The 18,201-nt window shown below is 40.4% G+C and overlaps 1 protein-coding gene across 1 annotated transcript; it reads right to left on the bottom strand.

Annotated features, from left to right (window-relative positions):
* Window positions 1-10,221: 10,221 nt before the first annotated feature.
* Window positions 10,222-17,634, bottom strand: LOC122009877 (nitrate regulatory gene2 protein-like). The gene is made up of 4 exons (XM_042566187.1): window positions 16,711-17,634; window positions 15,174-15,358; window positions 12,005-12,228; window positions 10,222-11,166 (listed from the first exon to the last, which is right to left on the bottom strand). Exons 1-4 carry the CDS (start codon window positions 17,558-17,560, stop codon window positions 10,386-10,388), a joined length of 2,040 nt encoding a protein of 679 aa, XP_042422121.1. The 5' UTR covers window positions 17,561-17,634; the 3' UTR covers window positions 10,222-10,385.
* Between the last annotated feature and the right edge of the window lie 567 nt (window positions 17,635-18,201).

Below are 18,201 nucleotides of genomic sequence, written 5' to 3' on the forward strand. Positions count from 1 at the left end.
AAGTTAACCTAAAACAAGAAAGAAGAAGACAACAAACCAAACACAAACCCTAACACAAGGTGTTTACGTGGTTCGGAGATAACTTGCTCCTACTTCACGGCGTGTCCGTAAGGTGGACGATCCCTCAATCCGTCAGTGGATTAGTCCCCGGCAAACTCCGGCTAGCTCAACCTCCTTGTGGGTGGAGAAACCTCACCACAACTCCAACCAAGATCACTTGGACACAAGAGATCCTTGAGCACTTTGGTGACTACTAATTAGGCTTTTACCAAGTCTAATTTCGTCACCTTGGCCGGCCATCCCAAGCTCCTTCTTATAGAGCTTGGAACAAATTAGTAAGCTGATTTGCCCGTTACCAGTCGACTGGTCCTTGCACCAGTCGACTGGTGTCAGCCCAATGGCTATCTACAGTGCACCAGTCGACTGCTACAGTAACGCAACAGTACTGCTGCAGTACGCTACAGTAAACCCTAATTCTAGTATTTTACCTCGAGTACATTCACTCAACACTCGTTCTCGCCCGACCAACCTAGACCTAGCCTTCTAGCCTCCTCCATCAGCCTTGCGTCCCTCGGATGCCTCCCCATCCTTCACGTCTTGCCTTCTGGAGCTTCCATCGGCCTTGTCATTGTTGTCGGGTCTTCCTTTGCCAAGAGATCGCGCCTCCGGGACTTCATCCATTGCCAAGTCACACTTGGACTTACGTTGCCAAGACTACATGCTTGGACTTACACCGCCAAGACTCATCCTTGGACTTTCCTCCTTTGCCAAGATCACACTTGGACTTACGTTGCCAAGACTACATGCTTAGACTTACACCTCCAAGACTCACCCTTGGACTTTCCTTGTTGTACCTGTATCCTGCACACTCACAATGCATATCAAATACAACAATAAACCTAACTTAAACCTTTGCCCAAACATCAAAACTTAGGGCACCTATATTGCTCCAACATGAGCTTCCCATCGACAATTGGGAGGATATGAAAGTCGTTATGAGAAGAAGGTTTGTTCCATCTCACTATTATCGGGACTTACATTTGAAATTACAAAGTCTGAAGCAAGGGTCCATGACTGTGGAAGACTACCACAAGGAGATGGAGATAGCCTTGATTCGGGCTAACATTGAGGAGGACCGAGAGGCGACCATGGCTCGGTTCATTTGTGGCCTGAACCATGAGATTGCCAATATTGTTGAGCTGCATCACTACGTGGAGCTTGACGATATGGTACACATGGCAATGAAAGTTGAAAGACAACTCAAGAAAGGAGTGCGATCATCTTCCAAGTATGAGGCTGCGAGTTCATCCCCTTAGAAGTAGAAGTGGGGATCATCAAAACCAACTGAGAAAGCAGTTTCAAAATCAAAGGGAGAGACGAATGTGGCCAAGACACAACCTAGCAACAAAGATAGGGGTAACTCATCTTCCCAACCTCAAAGAAATCGTGACATCAAATGTTTTCGTTGTTTAGGATCAGGTCATATTGCTTCTCAATGCCCAAACAAGCGATCAATGATCATATTGGATAATGGGGAGATCGAAACTGAAGAGGAAGATGAAGGAAATGAGCTCACTCCATCAGTTGAAGATACTAGTGATGTTGAGCTTGCTGTTGATGGCCAAGCTCTTGTTGTGCTAAGAGCTCTCCATATGCAAGCCAAAGAAGATGATGACGGGCTGCAAAGGGAGAACATCTTCTACACCCGCTGTCATGTGAAAGATCGGGTATGCGGTTTGATTATTGATGGTGGCAACTGTGTTAATGTGGCAAGCAAGTTAATGGTGGACAAGCTTGGTCTACCTACCTTGAAGCATCCAAAGCCATATTGTGAGATCTCGGAAAATTTAAATAAATAGGGTTATTTCATAAATATCCTTATAATATTTTTCCGGAATTTTTAGAAATTTTCTGGGAATTTTTCGGAGCTCGTAGAGATTAATTTCGGGTACGGATTAAGCCTATTTGGGATACCCATTTAAAAGAGGAAATGTTTTAATTATAAATTCCTTTTCTTTTATTTCTTTTCCCTTAAACCGCCGATCCCGAACCCGAGCTTCCCCGATCTCCCCTCTTCCTCTCTCTGCCTCTCTCTCTCACGGACGACGCGACGCCGAGGGCAGAGGAGCTCGTCACCGGAGCTCGACGGAAACCAGCGAAGTTACCAGAACGTGACGGCGCCGAGGAAGACCAAACTGTATTCGGCCGAGAGATCTCTGTTTCGGGAGTTTCTTGCGCCGATCGTTGACGGCAAGTGGCAGCAGCGATCGTCAGTGTCGCCTGAGGAGGAAGCCGCGAGCGTGCGTCGATGACAGAGGTCTCCGATCAAGAAGGGGAAACCTAGCCCTAGTCTTGACCCTTCCTCTTCATCACCGGCTTGGATTTACCTAGCCGTGCCACCCGATCGCCGGCGTGAAAGGGGCAGTTAGGGCTCCGAAGGTAAGCGACTAAATCCTTCCCTTGATTTGTCCTCCGAATTGTGCCCTAGCACAGTCGCTGATTCCTTCTTGTCTCTTTCTGGTTATTGCCGATCTTGGAGGTTAGGGCTCTATTTCGGGGTTGATCTTCCTTGTTGGATTCGTGATCGACTTCCATTTCTGGGCTAGGAGGAAGCATCGGATTTCTGTGGATTGTCCTTGTGGCCGATCATTGCGTTCTCCTTGGTGATCCGATTGAATCCATTGAGGTGAGGTTCTGTCCTATTCTGTGGTGTTGATTCTTGATTGCTTTGAGATGCTTATTGCATCATATCAGTAGGAAGAATTGAATCCAGTGAGGACCTGCTCTGTGGATTTCAATTTGAGTGCTGTGGATTGCTCTTTGATCCAGCAACATCTTGTTTCAACAGCAACTTGAGCAAAGCAGTGAGGTTCTGTTGCTGTGGTGTTGGAAGTGGGATCGTGAGGTGATCCCTAACAGCAACCTTTGATCCAACAGTCAATAGGTGCTGTGAATCCAGGTATGTGAAGGGATGTTGATACTTGATGTAAATGCATGGAATTGGGTTTATGTGTAGGTTTGATTAGAGGTTGTAGTAGATGTGATTGTATCTAATCAAATGGATAAACCCTAATCAGTTGTTAGATTAGTTTAGGAAGGATAATGGTGACGTGATTAGGGTTTTATCCTAATTTAATTTTTAGAATTTTATTTAGCTATTTCATTTGAATTTAGCTAAATAAAACATATATGTTGTTTGATTGACACAGGACTCTGAGTCGAGACAGGCGTCTCGACCTTGGATTGCTTGATCGTACCTTCTATTTGAGGCGGGTACCCTTTGACTTATCTCTTAATAGTGTCTTATGATATGTGCAGTTTATATATACTTACTAGTGATTGGTAGATTTATCACTTCCCCGGTTATAGTTTATTCGATATCTGCAGGCGGGTACCCTTTGACTTATCTTTTGATACTGTCTTATGATATGTATAGTTTATATATAGTTACTAGTGATAGGTGGTAGATTTATTTCTTCCCTGGTCTTAGCTTAGTTGATACCTATCACATGCTTCTACTGTTAGATGCTTTACATTAGTCTGGTTTACTTTTATCTCTTACCATGTGTATATGTGTTCGTGGTTATGATTACTTATAGTGCTTATCTACCCATGATTAGATGCTGGAGATACTTGTTATATATTGTTGGATTCATGTTGTTTATATCTCTGTTATATATCTGCGTTTACCTTATTGGCACCTACGTATATGGAGGGGGATACGTTCAGGTATGACATTCTGTAGCCGCATGCACCATACCGCATGATTGCATGCTGGGCGATGGACGACTCCATTATTGTTGAGCTCGTCGGCTGGCTACATGAGGGCCTGCACACAACGTGTCTACTGCATGGGTAGTGGCACAGCACTCAGGGTGTGTATGGCAGGTTGCTCGGTGGTGCACCGCCGGGGTGCTCATGGGTAGCACGATACAGCGGGGTTGCAGCCGGGATCCCTCCCCGTCATCGCGTACCGGGAGTTGAGAGCATTGCGCTCCCTCACTATGTTTGAGGTAGGAGGATAGGTGTACTCCGACAGCATCCCGTCCACTCGGTCACTCTTCAGGGGTAGTGACGGCAGAGTGCACGGTGTCACAACCCTACCCACGCGGTCTCACCATTGTGTGTGAGATACAGACTGGCGTCAGGGGTGACCATGTCATATTGCATCATATGCACAGATTGCATTTATTGTGATTGTTGCATATTGGATGATGCACTTGGGTGACTGCATATGATTGACATGCATACAGGACACATGCGTATTTGTTCTGACTATCTTTATCTGTGTATGTCCACAGTCATTCGCCCAAGCCTCGCAGGTGAGTACAGTTTATTTCAGTTATGCATTTCTTATTATTCTTGCTGTAAACTGTATTACATGCTTCTGGTTACTCATTACAGTTTATTCAGCTATGCATACCTGTTATATTGTTAGGAGACTGTACTGTAGGTCCTATGGTTTAGGAGACTGTACCTTAGGATATTACTGGTAGTTATATGTTGCTGTACATATCTATTGGATTACCTGCTGAGTTCTTTGAACTCACCCCGTTGTTACTATTTTTCAGGTTGAGGCCGTCGGGAGATATTCCAGTCGCTAGCCCCATTATCGCGAGGATTTTCTTTGTCGGATTATATTTTGCTTTTGCATCTTATATACTTGTATTGTGGGTTTGTATTGTGGACTTTACATTGAACATTCGGGTTTGCTACTTTTGTTTTCCGCTGCGGTTGTATTTTCATTACTTCGTGGATTTGTTTTCTTCGTTGTAGTGGAGTAGGCTGTTTACATATATCTTCGAGGTTCTATATCGTCTTTCCTTATTAAACTGCGTGGATTGATCATATATTATATCTGTGTAGAAATGTTGAATATAACTGCGTGGATTGTTTACTATTTGTGTGTATTGTTCCGGCCGAGTGTGGCCGAGGTATAGATATATGTATACTGAGATTCATATTGTCCGCCGTACAGGGGAGATGCTACCGAAATTTCTTCGGACAGGGACTACCTGGGGCGTGACACATATAAAATCTAATGGCTCAATGACAGTGGAGAAATGAAGGTAACCAAGCAGGTCCTTATTTCATTTACGATTGGAAGGTACACGGATGTGTGATGTTGTACCCATGCAAGCTAGCCATTTGCTTCTTGGAAGACCGTGGAAATTTGACAGACGGACCACACATGATGGGTATAAGAACTGCTACAGCTTCAGCAAGGATGGTAGGAACATTATACTTGCACCTTTGACACCTCGTCAAGTATTTGAGGAACAACTCCAGATTAAAAAGTCTGTTGCAGCAAGAGGAAAAGGTGTTGCTGAGATAGAAAAAGTAAATGAGAGTGAAAATGAAAAAAAAATGGTGGGCTAAGAATGAAAATAGAGAGTGAAAAAAAAGAAAAGATTGAGAGTTCGACCTTGAAAAAGAAAGAAGAAAGAAAAATGAGCTTCTATGCAAAAGAAAGAGAGATCAAAAGTGCTTTGAACTCCGATAGACCGATGATCTTTGCAGCAAAAGGCGAAACCCTCGCCCCCTGGGCCCCCACCGACCGGACCGATGGTCATTGTGAGGGAGGTAAATCGCAGCACCCGAACTAACATGGGACGGACCGGGTGGGATACAGGGATAGGGGATTTATTCCCCCGTTGCCATTGAGTTTCGACCCGGTGGCCTCATTGCAGCAACTTCCGCCCCATGCCATCTCAGATGACCCACGGGGTCCCGATAGACCGATGATCTTGTTTCTATACAAGGAGGCATATCTTTTTTTGGCTGACCATAATGTTTCTTTGCCTAGTGCTATGATGTCTCTTTTGCAGGATTTTAAGGATGTCTTTTCCGAGGATACGCCACCTGGGTTACCACCCAAAAGAGGAATCGAGCATTAAATTGATCTCATTCCGGGAGCTTCCATTCCAAACTGACCAGCTTATCGAAGTAGTCCAGAAGAGACCAAAGAGCTTCAAAGGCAAGTCGAAGAACTTATGACCAAAGGACATGTTCGTGAAAGCATGAGTCCCTGTGCTGTGCCTGTGCTGCTGGTTCTAAAGAAAGACGGGACTTGGAGGATGTGCGTGGATTGTCGAGCTGTAAACAAGATAACGGTAAAGTATCGTCACCCTATTCCTCGCTTAGATGATATGCTAGATGAATTACATGGATCCACTATATTTTCTAAGATTGATTTGAAGAGTGGGTATCATCAAATTCGAATTAAGGAAGGAGATGAGTGGAAAACAGCTTTTAAGACAAAACAGGGGCTATATGAATGGTTAGTGATGTCATTTGGATTGACGAATGCTCCTAGCACATTTATGCGTCTTATGAACCATGTGCTACGTGCATTTATTGGAAAATTTGTTGTTCTGATTTATAGCAAGAGTTTGCATGACCATATTGATAATTTGAAATGTGTGCTTGAAACTTTGAGGCGTGAAAAATTATTTGCTAACCTTAAGAAATGCAGCTTTTGCGTAGATAGGGTTGTTTTCCTTGGATTTGTTGTTAGTTCCAGAGGCGTGGAAGTTGATGAGGAGATGGTGAAAGCTATCAGGGAATGGCCTACCCCTAACACCATCACTGAAGTAAGGAGTTTTCATAGTTTAGCCGGGTTCTATAGGAGGTTTGTGCCAAATTTCAGCACCATTGCTGCCCCTTTAACGGAAATCATCAAGAAGAATATTGGATTTGAGTGGGGAGAGGCACAAGAGAAAGCCTTCAACGCATTAAAAGAAAAGCTAAGTATTGCTCCTTTACTACTTCTACCAGATTTTTCTAAGGTTTTTGAAATCGAATGTGATGCTTCTGGTATTGGTATAGGTGATGTTCTTATGCAAGAAAAGATGTCAATTGCCTACTTCAGTGAGAAGCTCAATGGTGCAGCATTGAACTACTCAACATATGACAAGGAGCTCTATGCATTGGTGTGAGCTTTGGAGACATGACAACATTACTTGTGGTCCAAGGAGTTCATTATTCACACGGACCATGAGTCACTGAAGCATTTGAAAGGCCAAGGTAAATTGAATCGTAGACATGCTCGTTGGATTGAATTCATTGAAATGTTTCCTTATGTGATCCAATACAAGCAAGGAAAAGAGAATGTGGTAGCAGATGCTTTGTCACGCAGGTACACCCTTATCTCTACCTTAGGATCAAAGTTTCTTGGATTTGAGCACCTGAAGGAATTGTATGTGAATGATGCTGACTTTGCTGATACCTTTAAAGCATGCGAAAAGGGTGCATTTGATAAGTTCTATATGCATGATGGTTACTTGTTTCGAGAAAATAGACTTTGCATTCCCCAAAGTTCTTTGCGTGAGTTGCTTGTTAGGGAGTCACATGGGGGTGGATTAATGGGGCATTTTGGAGCTGTGAAAACCTTGGACATTTTGAAAGAACATTTCTTCTGGCCTCGTATGAAAAGAGATGTTGAAAGGATTTGTGTTAGGTGCCTTGCATGTAAGAAAGCCAAGTCTAAGGTGCAACCACATGGACTTTATATGCCTTTGCTTGTGCCTAGCCACCCTTGGACTGATGTGTCAATGGATTTTGTGTTAGGTTTGCCTAGGACTAGGAATGACCGAGATAGTATTTTTGTGGTTGTGGACCGATTTTCGAAGATGGCACACTTTATCCCTTGCCATAAAACTGATGATGCTACACATGTGGCAAATTTATTCTTTAGGGAGGTGGTCCGTTTGCATGGGGTCCCTCGAACAATTGTTAGTGATCGAGATGTGAAATTTCTCAGCCATTTTTGGCAAGTCTTGTGAGGAAAACTTGGGACAAAGTTGTTATTCTCTACCACTTGTCACCCACAGACTGATGGGCAAACTGAGGTCGTTAATCGAACCTTGGGAAATTTGTTGCGTTCTGCCATTGGGAAGAATTTGAAAGCATGGGAAGATTGCATACCATTTATTGAATTTGCATACAATAGGGTTACACATTCTTCTACTAAGTATTCACCTTTTGAGATTGTCTATGGTTTTAATCCATTAACTCCATTAGATTTAATTCCATTACCTGTGGATGAGATTGCTAGCCTTGAAGGTCAAGCGAAGGCTGATTTGGTGAAAAGGATCCATGACAAGGCAAGGCAACACATGCTGAGGAGGAATGAGCAGATTGCAACCCGTGCCAATAAAGGACGAAAGCCGATTACTTTTCAACCTGGAGACTGGGTCTGAGTTCATTTTCGAAAGGAGCGATTTCCGAAACGAAGGCAATCCAAGCTGAACCCATGTGGTGATGGACCATTTCAAGTACTGGAGAAAATCAACGACAATGCATACAATTGGATCTTCCAGGTGAGTACCAAGTGAGTTCAACCTTTAATATTTTTGATCTTTCCCCTTTTGTTGTTTCAGATTCGAGGACGAATCCTTTTGAGGAAGGAGGGGATGATACAACTCCGGATCAGCTCCAAGCCAATGAGACAGGACTGCAAGTCGAGATGTACGTCCCGAACCACAAGGAGCATGAAGAGGACTTGCACGTGCCAGCTGAGCTGATAATGAAAACAGAGGTCAAGCAAGTTCAACATGTTGTACAAGCATTGACATCTCGTATCTTGGAAGGGCAGGCTATGGAGTTACAGTCGATGTCATGCTGAATGATCAACTTCATACAAGTCGACCCTAAAATGGGCCAATTAGCTGCGGAAGAATGGAATATCATGATGCAACATGTTCCTAGCCAAATACCATACTAGAATGGTGGGAAAACTCACCATTCTGGTTGGAATTAGTGTGTCATTTAATGCCACCTACATTTTTGACGAATTCCCAGGTTGAAGGACAGCTAGAGGGAGTGTGCATAAAGACTTGCATTCATCATCTTCTCTTTCCATGCATTGGAAACTACCATTTGTTGGAAAGGGAGTGTGCATAAAGACTTGCATTACTTGCATTCATTATCTTCTCTTTCCATGCCTTGGAAACTACAATTTTCAGTTCTATATAATGTCTTGAGTAAATATCAAAGAGGGTAGCAAACATTATATTTTGAGAGAGTTTTCCTCCTTGTTGTTCTTCAGCAACTCTGCAGGGATTACGGGTGAGCACTTGTAATTCTCAGCACTTTTATAATATCGGTTCTTGGTTTTGTTATAATCATTGGGTCGATATTCTTCATTGTTCTCATAATATTGGTTCTTGATTCTCTATAATCAACGGGTCAATATTCCATCCCTCCGAAACCTCCTTTGGACGATCCCGGAACTGAGTTCCAATCTTATTGTTGCTGGGTCTCGCGGCATTGTTCGTTGAGATTCGCATCAAATATCATATGAAAAAAAATGAAAATTTTACTATTCTTTTTATAATAATAAAATTTCCTATAATTCTTTTTATGATTTTATATTATAAATCATATAACACTCTACTACTCTATCATTAATTACAAATTTCATTTTCAAAAGAAAAAAATAGATTTAAAATTTTAATACTGTTTGTGAATTACAAATCTCAATCCTCACTTTTATAATGATTCATTTTTTTTATTGTGATTTTCTAATTTTACAAACCTAATTGGAAATGTCATGAGAGAATATTTTCTTCTAACTTTACTAAAAATTGAACCTTACTTATTTCTATAAATTTATGATGTTGATTAACTCGACTAAAAACAGGACTAATTAATAAAGATTAATGAGTGCGTCAATAAAAAAAGATGTTGTATCCACGAGGGTTGAGCACTAGGTAGCACAATGCGATGGCAACATGTAAAGTAAAGTAGTTGGCGATTAACATCATTTTGACAATGAAATTTTTTTTATTTCTAATATTTTATATTTTGTATTCTATGGTTTTAATTTTTTATAGTATTAAAATAATATTTTTTTAAAAAAAACTATAACTTTAATAAAAGTAGGTTGTCATATCTATATTTTTAAATAAATTTATTACTTTGATAAGGGACATGAATTTAGATATTGTAGAATTTTTTTTTTAGTGAATGATAAATTTGATATATTACACTGCTTAGACCATCTATTACAAGTACTTTCGGATTTTCCTAATAATCGATTAAATTTTTTTATAAAATCAGATTAATCATCCTCAATATTAATAATTGATATGAAGGATTGAATCCTCGTGAAAAAAAAACATATGGATCAAGATTTCATTCTTTTTGATTTGACTCCTGCTGCATCCAAATTGTTTTTAAAATCAAAAAGGACAAAATGGAGTGGAATGTGAAACCAAATTATTTTCTTAATGAGCTAATTGCACTCACTCAAATCGGTTTAAAAAATCAATCATAAACAGAATTAATTACAATTACCACTCAATCCAATATGAGCACCCCAATCAAATAACCAACAGAATATACTTAGAAAAAAAAAACCCATAAAACAGGATTTGTGTACGTTATGAAGCCGGTGAGTTAGCCTGTCTTTGAGTTTGATCCGCGATCAACTTCAAACTAGTATACATCCTGGTACAGAAATCAGCAAACTCCAACAAAGCTCTGAATAGCTCAGGAACAGACTTCTCCCTCACCTCCTTCAACAGCTTCCGGTGGGCTTCAACTTCTCCGTCAAGTGTAGTTTTGAGAGACTGAACAGCTGATCTCCTCTCCTCCACCTGGTCCATCTTGGTTGCCCCTGTCGCACTCTCGGGTGCACCCACTGTTGATACCCTCATCTTATGTGCATACCTCTGGTACCACTCTTCAAAAACTCGATTTTTCCTCAAATACTCCCTGTGCACCTCCTCGCATTTTTCTTTCTGCTTGATCTCCTCATCCTGAAGGGTCAGGATTGTGCTTATGACAGCTGAAAAGCCTTGGATAGCATTGGCGGCGAGCTCAAGCGGGATTTTCTCCAGATGATCATGCCAGTCATGCAGGAAAGGCTGAATCGGTGGTTTCTGTGGAGATGACTCTTTGTCTTTCAAGCCAGTTTCAATTGGGATGATGCTCAACTTCAACCAACTATTAAGAGCAGTCACATACTCTTTCTGATGAGTAACAAGTTTACGGAAGTGACTATGCCACTCTTTGACGATCTGGTGAAGCTGCAATGTGCGACTATATTGTTCTTCACTTGACTCCTTGGGAGCATTTGAAACGTCAAGGGCTTTAAGGTCCATAACTATCTTCATCTGGGTACTGTGATGCATCAGCATGGCCTGCCACATCTTGGCCATCCTGAAAATGAAAGATGGTATTATATTAATTAGTGATGTCAGCAGAAACATATGCCAATAAAAAAAAGTAGCTGGGGCATACTACGTTAACAGTAATAAAATAATATTACTGTTCTTATGGCCATTGAGTTGAATCACCTTCTACATTATATGCTTATTGGAACACAGATGAGCATTATGCACTTGTGATGATGCATGAAACCTCAAGAAACCACCCTAGGCATCATATAAGTTCAAAAGGCAATCCGAGACACGGTGCGATGATAAGAAATAGGACGAAGTCCCATATAATGGTAAAAGATTGGACGAATTTCCATATAATGGGGGTTTTAATCTCTTGCAAGACATATCATATGCCCATAGTGTGTCATCCGTCAGGACCCATGCTTCTCAGATTTACCTGATGGTTTGCGGAAAACTTCTATAGGACGGACCGGTCCCTCATTTCTCTACTATATAAGTTCGAAAGGCTAAACACAAGCTGCCTATGTGGCGCTTGAAGTGGTGTGCATTTGCTTGGAGCCAGGCTGGTTTTTGTGCACAGCCATACTAACGCAAGAAAGCCAAAAAAAAAAAAAAACATGCCGACCATGGCGAGTTTCCAATATCATGTATTGTATATTTTAATCAATATAAACATAATCATAAATTTCAAAACCTCACAATACCATGCCACTCGTGAGGCAAAGAGAAGAATTTTAGTATCTTTAAGAACAATAGTTAGAAAATAGATATTAAATGGAGCATTAATCTAGTTGAACAAATATTCGACATACGGAATAATAGATGATGATGCTTCAAGAAATTACACTTTAAAAAACAAAACAAAAAAACCATACCCATCAACAAGGTCCACAAGTTTTGGGTAAAGTTGTTTATTACGTATACGCTCGATTTCTGACACAGTTGAATCCACCGACTGCAAGTCAACTATGAGTTTAGTTTGTAAATGGCTAACTGCTGCTTTAGTTCTTTCCAGTGTTTCTGTCCTGGCACCATGTTTCTTTTGCCGATCAAGCAAAACAGCCTTTCTCTGATATTCAATTTTCATAAGCTCACCTGCCTGTCTTACATGAACTCAGTTTAGTTAATGTATAAACAAGGCAACAATTGTAAAAACTAAAATCCAGAAAGACAATAGAAAACAATCAGGATTAAAAAGGTTTGACTGCATAATAATAAAGAAAATTGAACATGAGTTGTAGAAATTAGTATATTTTTATACAGTGCAGTCTTTGGCAGCGTTCCTTAATAAGTAGAAGATTCTCTGATTACCAGTATTTCAGATCCCAAATTCTTTTGTCATCATTATTCTATTGTGTGAGTATGGCAGAATGCAAACAAAGCCATATATGATTTATCATAAATAAGTTGAATGGATAAGATGATTGGCAATATAGGAAATATGAAATCACAAAATTCATGGACATAAACTCATGAATTTAAATTGATGGTGTCGCGTCCAGTATTTTGCAAGAACTACTGAGTGCTTGAGATGTTTGTGGAAATTCAAAATTGCTTGATTATGATTAAGTGGATGTGGTGGATTGTGAACTCCCCTAAAAATTACACTGGACCTATCAAAGTGTACAGATTCTAGAGAAAATTTTAATTGTTAAATGAAGATTATCTGATCAGTGATAGATGTATGTATAATCTTTTACGTTACATGTCTAGTATTCTTTTGACTATTCAAAAGAAGCCACAGGTAACATTTCATAGTTCAAGCAAACTATAAGGATATTGTTGAATTTGAGTAAAGGCAATATTGTGTTGCATCTGTAGCTAGCTGTATGCATAGGACTCAAATGCAGAAATCCTAGGCCTAAATACTAATGTGAGACTAAACCCACCACATCAATAATCTATTTACCCCTCTCAAGCTGAAGCATAGTAATTATGTATGTCCAACTTGTCACATGAACTAGAAATATAGACCAAGACATGGCCACAAGAAAATAAATTCATATATAGTGAAACAAAATTTGAGTTAACGAAACATGCAACCTTGGAATAGTAAAGTTTTGGAATAGTTGATGGAGCATGCAAGTGATGAATTCTTTGGTCTTGGATCAGTCAATACGTTGATTGGAGAGAGGATAAAAAGAGAAAGGATGAAGTGAGATCTGAACGCAAGTCTCTTGAGTGAGCTTGTCTCTGAAGCAACCATACAGCAATATACAATTGATCGAGGGAAAATAATATACTAAAGGATCCTTGAGAGAAAATGGCAAGCACAGCTCGACCCATTGCTTAACTTATCAAAATGAGAACGAGATATTTTTCTTATTTTAGGTCTTTATTGGGCTTTATGCAGACAAGCAAAAGATTAAGGCGATAGGACACAAGAAATACTTATGGCAAGACTGGACGGTGTAGAGACAAGAAAACCTTAGAAGGAGAAGAGATTGATGTCGATGCGCTAAAAGAAGGAAGAAAGGAAACTTGTCATGTTTGCTGGTATTGAAATAGAAAGCCATAGATCTGGAGTTGGAAAAGGGCAGAAACCAAAGGCATCAACCATAGAGAAGCAATATCTGTTTTGGCTCAGGCAATTGAACACTTAGTCTGTGAAAGATCCATGAGCAAGCAGTGACTCAAGAGGAATAGTGCTGGAGATGAATCATAAGCAAGGAGGAAGGTAACCCTAGAGTGATGAATGTGACAAACTCAGTGTTTTTGTGAAGAAGAGGAATAACCCACATAGGAGACAACGAGGAAATAAAAGATCCAGTAACTAGCATCTGTAAGAAGATGTAGACTTGTAGTCTTCATGCCGGCAAAGCAAGCTCATCTCCAGCAGTTTCTTATCATGAACAAGATCTGATTGCAAGCACCAAAAGCTGCTGTTCAACTGAGCTTTGTGGCAAGGAAGAAAAGGTGAAGATAAATACCAAAAGTCCAAGTGGCAGGAGCAGATCTGGCGTCGAGCATTTGATCTGGCATTATAGATTATCACTAAAGGGGATTTCTCAAGGCCCCTCCATGCTGAACAAAGAGGACAACGTGGTGAAACAGCCTCTCAATCACATCAGGCTAGATTGGTGGCTGAAAGAGCAGAAAGGTGAGGCCAATGGCCGCTTGTGGCTACAGGGAGGTGGATCATGTGGAAAACAATAGGTCAGAGCTCGCACATGATATCAGTCGGTGAAGTCGCGTGGACGGCAATACCCACAGTGCTGCTTCATGCGAGAGCAGTCGAGCAGGGAGGAATCTATGTTTAAGGGGAGGAAAAGGACCGGGAGATTAGGGGAGACTACTAACAGTGACGACAATCTCCCTCAAAGGGAAATACCACAATGAAAAACCTAATCCTAACAGGGATGCTCTGGTACCATGTTGAATTTGAGGAAACGAACTGTTGCATCGCATATGTTGTATGGGGATTATTGCATGGACTCAAGTAAAACTCAAGTTAAAACCTTGACCTAAAAAATCAATGTGGGGTAAACTCACTGCACCAATAACCGATTGCCTAATATTCTTAACTGGATGTAACAGAACAATACTTTTCTAGAACGAAGAAAGTTCAGACAAATGGAAGAAAACAAATTAAGTGGACTAAGTTTCTTATTGGCTCTATAAATAGTATATGCAGTTTATCAAAATAACTTGGCAGTGCATCACAACCAGAAGTCTGTAGATGAATCATTTTCATACATGAAGGGACAAATTTCAACATCCAGAAAAGCTTCAAAACAATCATTTTATAAAATTCTCATGCCCTGCATTCAGAAATCTTCATGACAGTGTGCAGCATTTGAAATTAACAGACAACCAAATCTGTAGCACAATTAATCTTTCTCGATAAATGAAAACCCTGAGGCAAAACAAAAAAATAAATCAAATATGAGAAAGAAACTGGGTGATCTGAAGCACCTAAACTCATAATCTACGTAGACAAGATGTATAGTGAATTAGTTGAAATACTAGTCATTGAACAACAAAGAAATTAGCTTCATGTCTTTTGATGAAATCCACAATGTTCAATTATAGTTAAATATGCACCTTAACTTCATCATACAACTTTTTCTCCCATGCCAGAATCTTATCCAACACAGTTGCATGAGTCTCCAATTCATCATCATCATCATCATCATCATCATCCTTATTTCTTTCTGTCCAAGAAAGACCTTTAAAGGATCTATTCCATGTAATAACACGCATGATCCTGGCAGCATGATCAATGTGACCTACGAAACAGTAGGCCATCGTATATCACAACAGAAAAACAGGGAACTACAATATGCCACTCAAGGGGCATCATGCATCAAAGGAGGTTTAACAATACCAATGGAGAGACTAGACCTTAGCTGAGAATATGTGGTCTACCTGACTACCTCTATCTTTAATTGTATTATGTTAACACTGTCCAAACATATCCTCTGATCATCCAATGCCAAACAAAATATTCTACAACTATATGCAGTTTGTAGTTTGTAGACCTCAAACGGTATTTTTACACAAAAACCTTAACATAAATATCCAGTCCTCTATCTCTAAACCTATCACAAAAAGTGAGGTTCATTATCATACATCACAATTCAAAAGGTGAGTTCTAGCCAAATGAAATTTTATAAAATGCATTAACATTGTGGAGAAATTAATTCCCAGTTGCAAAATCTTAATCATTATGAATATGGACTGCAAATATTGAATGTGATATCAAGAACCATTTATAATAAATAATATCAAAAAACTTAGCCAACTTTTTGCATTTTTGTTTTGATGTGCCTCTTTTCCTTATTGGTTGGTACACTACAAATTGCTAGGTTTCATAAAAACTCGCAGAAGCATAGTGGAGTACATTTGCATAGAAAGCCTATCCCATTGGAGTAACTACTGAGAGCTCCAGGTTTCTTTAGGACACAGATCTCTTAATAACTTCAAGTTATCTTATTCTAACTTGTGTTACTATTTAGTTCAATATCCATGATAATTTAATAGAGAAACAAAATATATCACTCCCAATTACTAGTAAAATATTGTAAAGCATAACAGTAGAAGAATACTTGAAATTTGAAACTTCAAATATTGTTATTAAGTAATAACTTAAAAGACGATATTCAGACTCAAAATCATGCTTAGAGTGATCTCCAATTAAAAAATATCAACTTTATTAAATTACCAAATTGAAAAAAGTTGCTAGGATCGGGAATATAACAACAAAGTTGTCACTCCTATCCTGTGCCGCTCCTACAGATGTGTTATTAGCATTTGTTAGAAGGTTTTGGCATTTGATACACCAGATCTCATACAGAAGCGTGCTAATCCAAGAGAAATTAAGGAGGTTGATTATTTGGGTGAGGTCCGTGTTCATTCTAAGATTATTCGTTGTTCAAAGGGAACTCCAACGCCACATTTTACCAATAAGTGGACATTAGAGATGAAGAAACATTGGTATGCCTATTCTCAGCAATTCAATTCAAGCTCTAGGTTAGAGAGACAGCTTAGCATGGTATCTATCAGCAACACTACAACCCAATCTCACTCTCTACAGCAAACAAATTTTCCTAAGAGTTAATTCACAAAAGCAATTAAGTACCTCTGCTGTCTGCAAAATTAGAGTGGTAATGCATTCTTGTCGCCTCGAGCATCTTTAACACATCGAGTGTACTCTCTGACGCCTTCAGAAAATGGTCATCGAGATCCATAAGAATCTTCGAGAGATTAACGCTTGGGCGAGTTGCCGGTACTATCTTCCCCCTCTTGGCATCCAGCGTTGATGCAGATTGAGCCTGCTGATGGTGCACGTTTCTGCCCTGCTTCAGCTTTTTTGGAACCTTTGGTGGCAGCGGAGGCTCGATGACAACCTTCTCCGACGTCACAGCATCATCATCATGGTGATCCACAGTGGGCGGCGGTGGAACTGGTGTGTTAATCTTCTCATATGGAGCATCAGCTCTGGTGGCTCGATGACGCCGTTTGAGTCGAGTACCACGCTCTTCTTCTTCGTCCTCCTCCTCCTCATCGTCGGCCTCCTCTTCCCCCTCGTCGTCGTCCTCGCTGATGGTGGTTTCCGGCTTGATCTTGGAAGGGAACTTATTAGGAAGGTCGGGCATGCTTATGGAGCGCTGGAGGGATGCTGCGGAAAATTCTGAAGGCCGTGGGGGAGGCAGTAAGTCGGCATCGCTGGGTGGCTGGATCGGCGCGACGTAGGCGGAAGATTCCACGCCAACGGAGGATGAATAGGAAGAAGGTAGGTTAGGGTCGTAGGGTTCTCCCTGTCCGAACTCTGCGAGGGCTGCGCCGGTGTTCTTAAGCTCGACGGCGTAAGCGGAATGGGCGGCAGCGAAGGCGTTTCGTGCGGACACCGCCGACTTCATCCATTGCCGGCGCTCGTTGCATCGCACCACGGCCTCCTCGTTCTCGATCCGAGACTGCGCGCATCCCATGGCAGTAGTAGTGGCCTCACTTCACCTTCTTCCTCGCCTCGTCGCTAAGAATTAAAGCATATGCCAAAAATAGAAAGCGGCCACTCTGATGGACGAGTACTCGTAGCTTCCGTAGTGGATTTTTGTGCAAAACATCAAAAAAAAAACGAAATTAAAAGTGTAAATTCTTTTTTTTTCACCGAAAGTGTGTTAATGTAGACGTACACATTAGACACCAATTAGCAAAACAACTTTTTGTTTTTCATCAAAACCGGCTCTATCTCATTAAAGGATAAAGCTCCAGATCCTGGAAAAGACTATTTTTAAAATTTAAATCTGTGACCTGCATCAAAGACTCCCCTTCACGGGCTTCACCCGCACTATCTAATTGAGATTGAAAAATAGCTAAATAATCTTGTGCTCCCTCATATATCAAAATTTCAAGTACAACATTTGCTAAATAAAATAATAATAATAATATTTTGTTAAATACAAGAGTTTCTGTTAATAATTAAAATATATTTTGGTATGAAAGGCATTATTTTATTAAAAATAATTATAACGTTGTGATCCATCTGTAAAGTCATGTTTTTGGTAAACTGTCCAAAATATAGATTTACTATATTAACGATCCCACAAATATAAAAGAATATAAAGAAAAT

Source organism: Zingiber officinale, chromosome 8A, assembly GCF_018446385.1.
Source record: "Zingiber officinale cultivar Zhangliang chromosome 8A, Zo_v1.1, whole genome shotgun sequence".
In the NCBI taxonomy this organism is placed as follows: Eukaryota; Viridiplantae; Streptophyta; class Magnoliopsida; order Zingiberales; family Zingiberaceae; genus Zingiber; species Zingiber officinale.

What these genes read in the sequence shown, in the direction of transcription:
- LOC122009877 (XM_042566187.1), bottom strand. Translation starts at nt 17,560, where the DNA reads ATGGGATGCGCGCAGTCTCGGATCGAGAACGAGGAGGCCGTGGTGCGA. An exon ending in AGTTGTATGATGAAGTTAAG is followed by an intron (nt 12,229 to 15,173) that starts GTGCATATTTAA and finishes CATGTAAGACAG; the next exon opens with GCAGGTGAGCTTATGAAAAT. An exon ending in CTTGTGGACCTTGTTGATGG is followed by an intron (nt 11,167 to 12,004) that starts GTATGGTTTTTT and finishes TTTCATTTTCAG; the next exon opens with GATGGCCAAGATGTGGCAGG.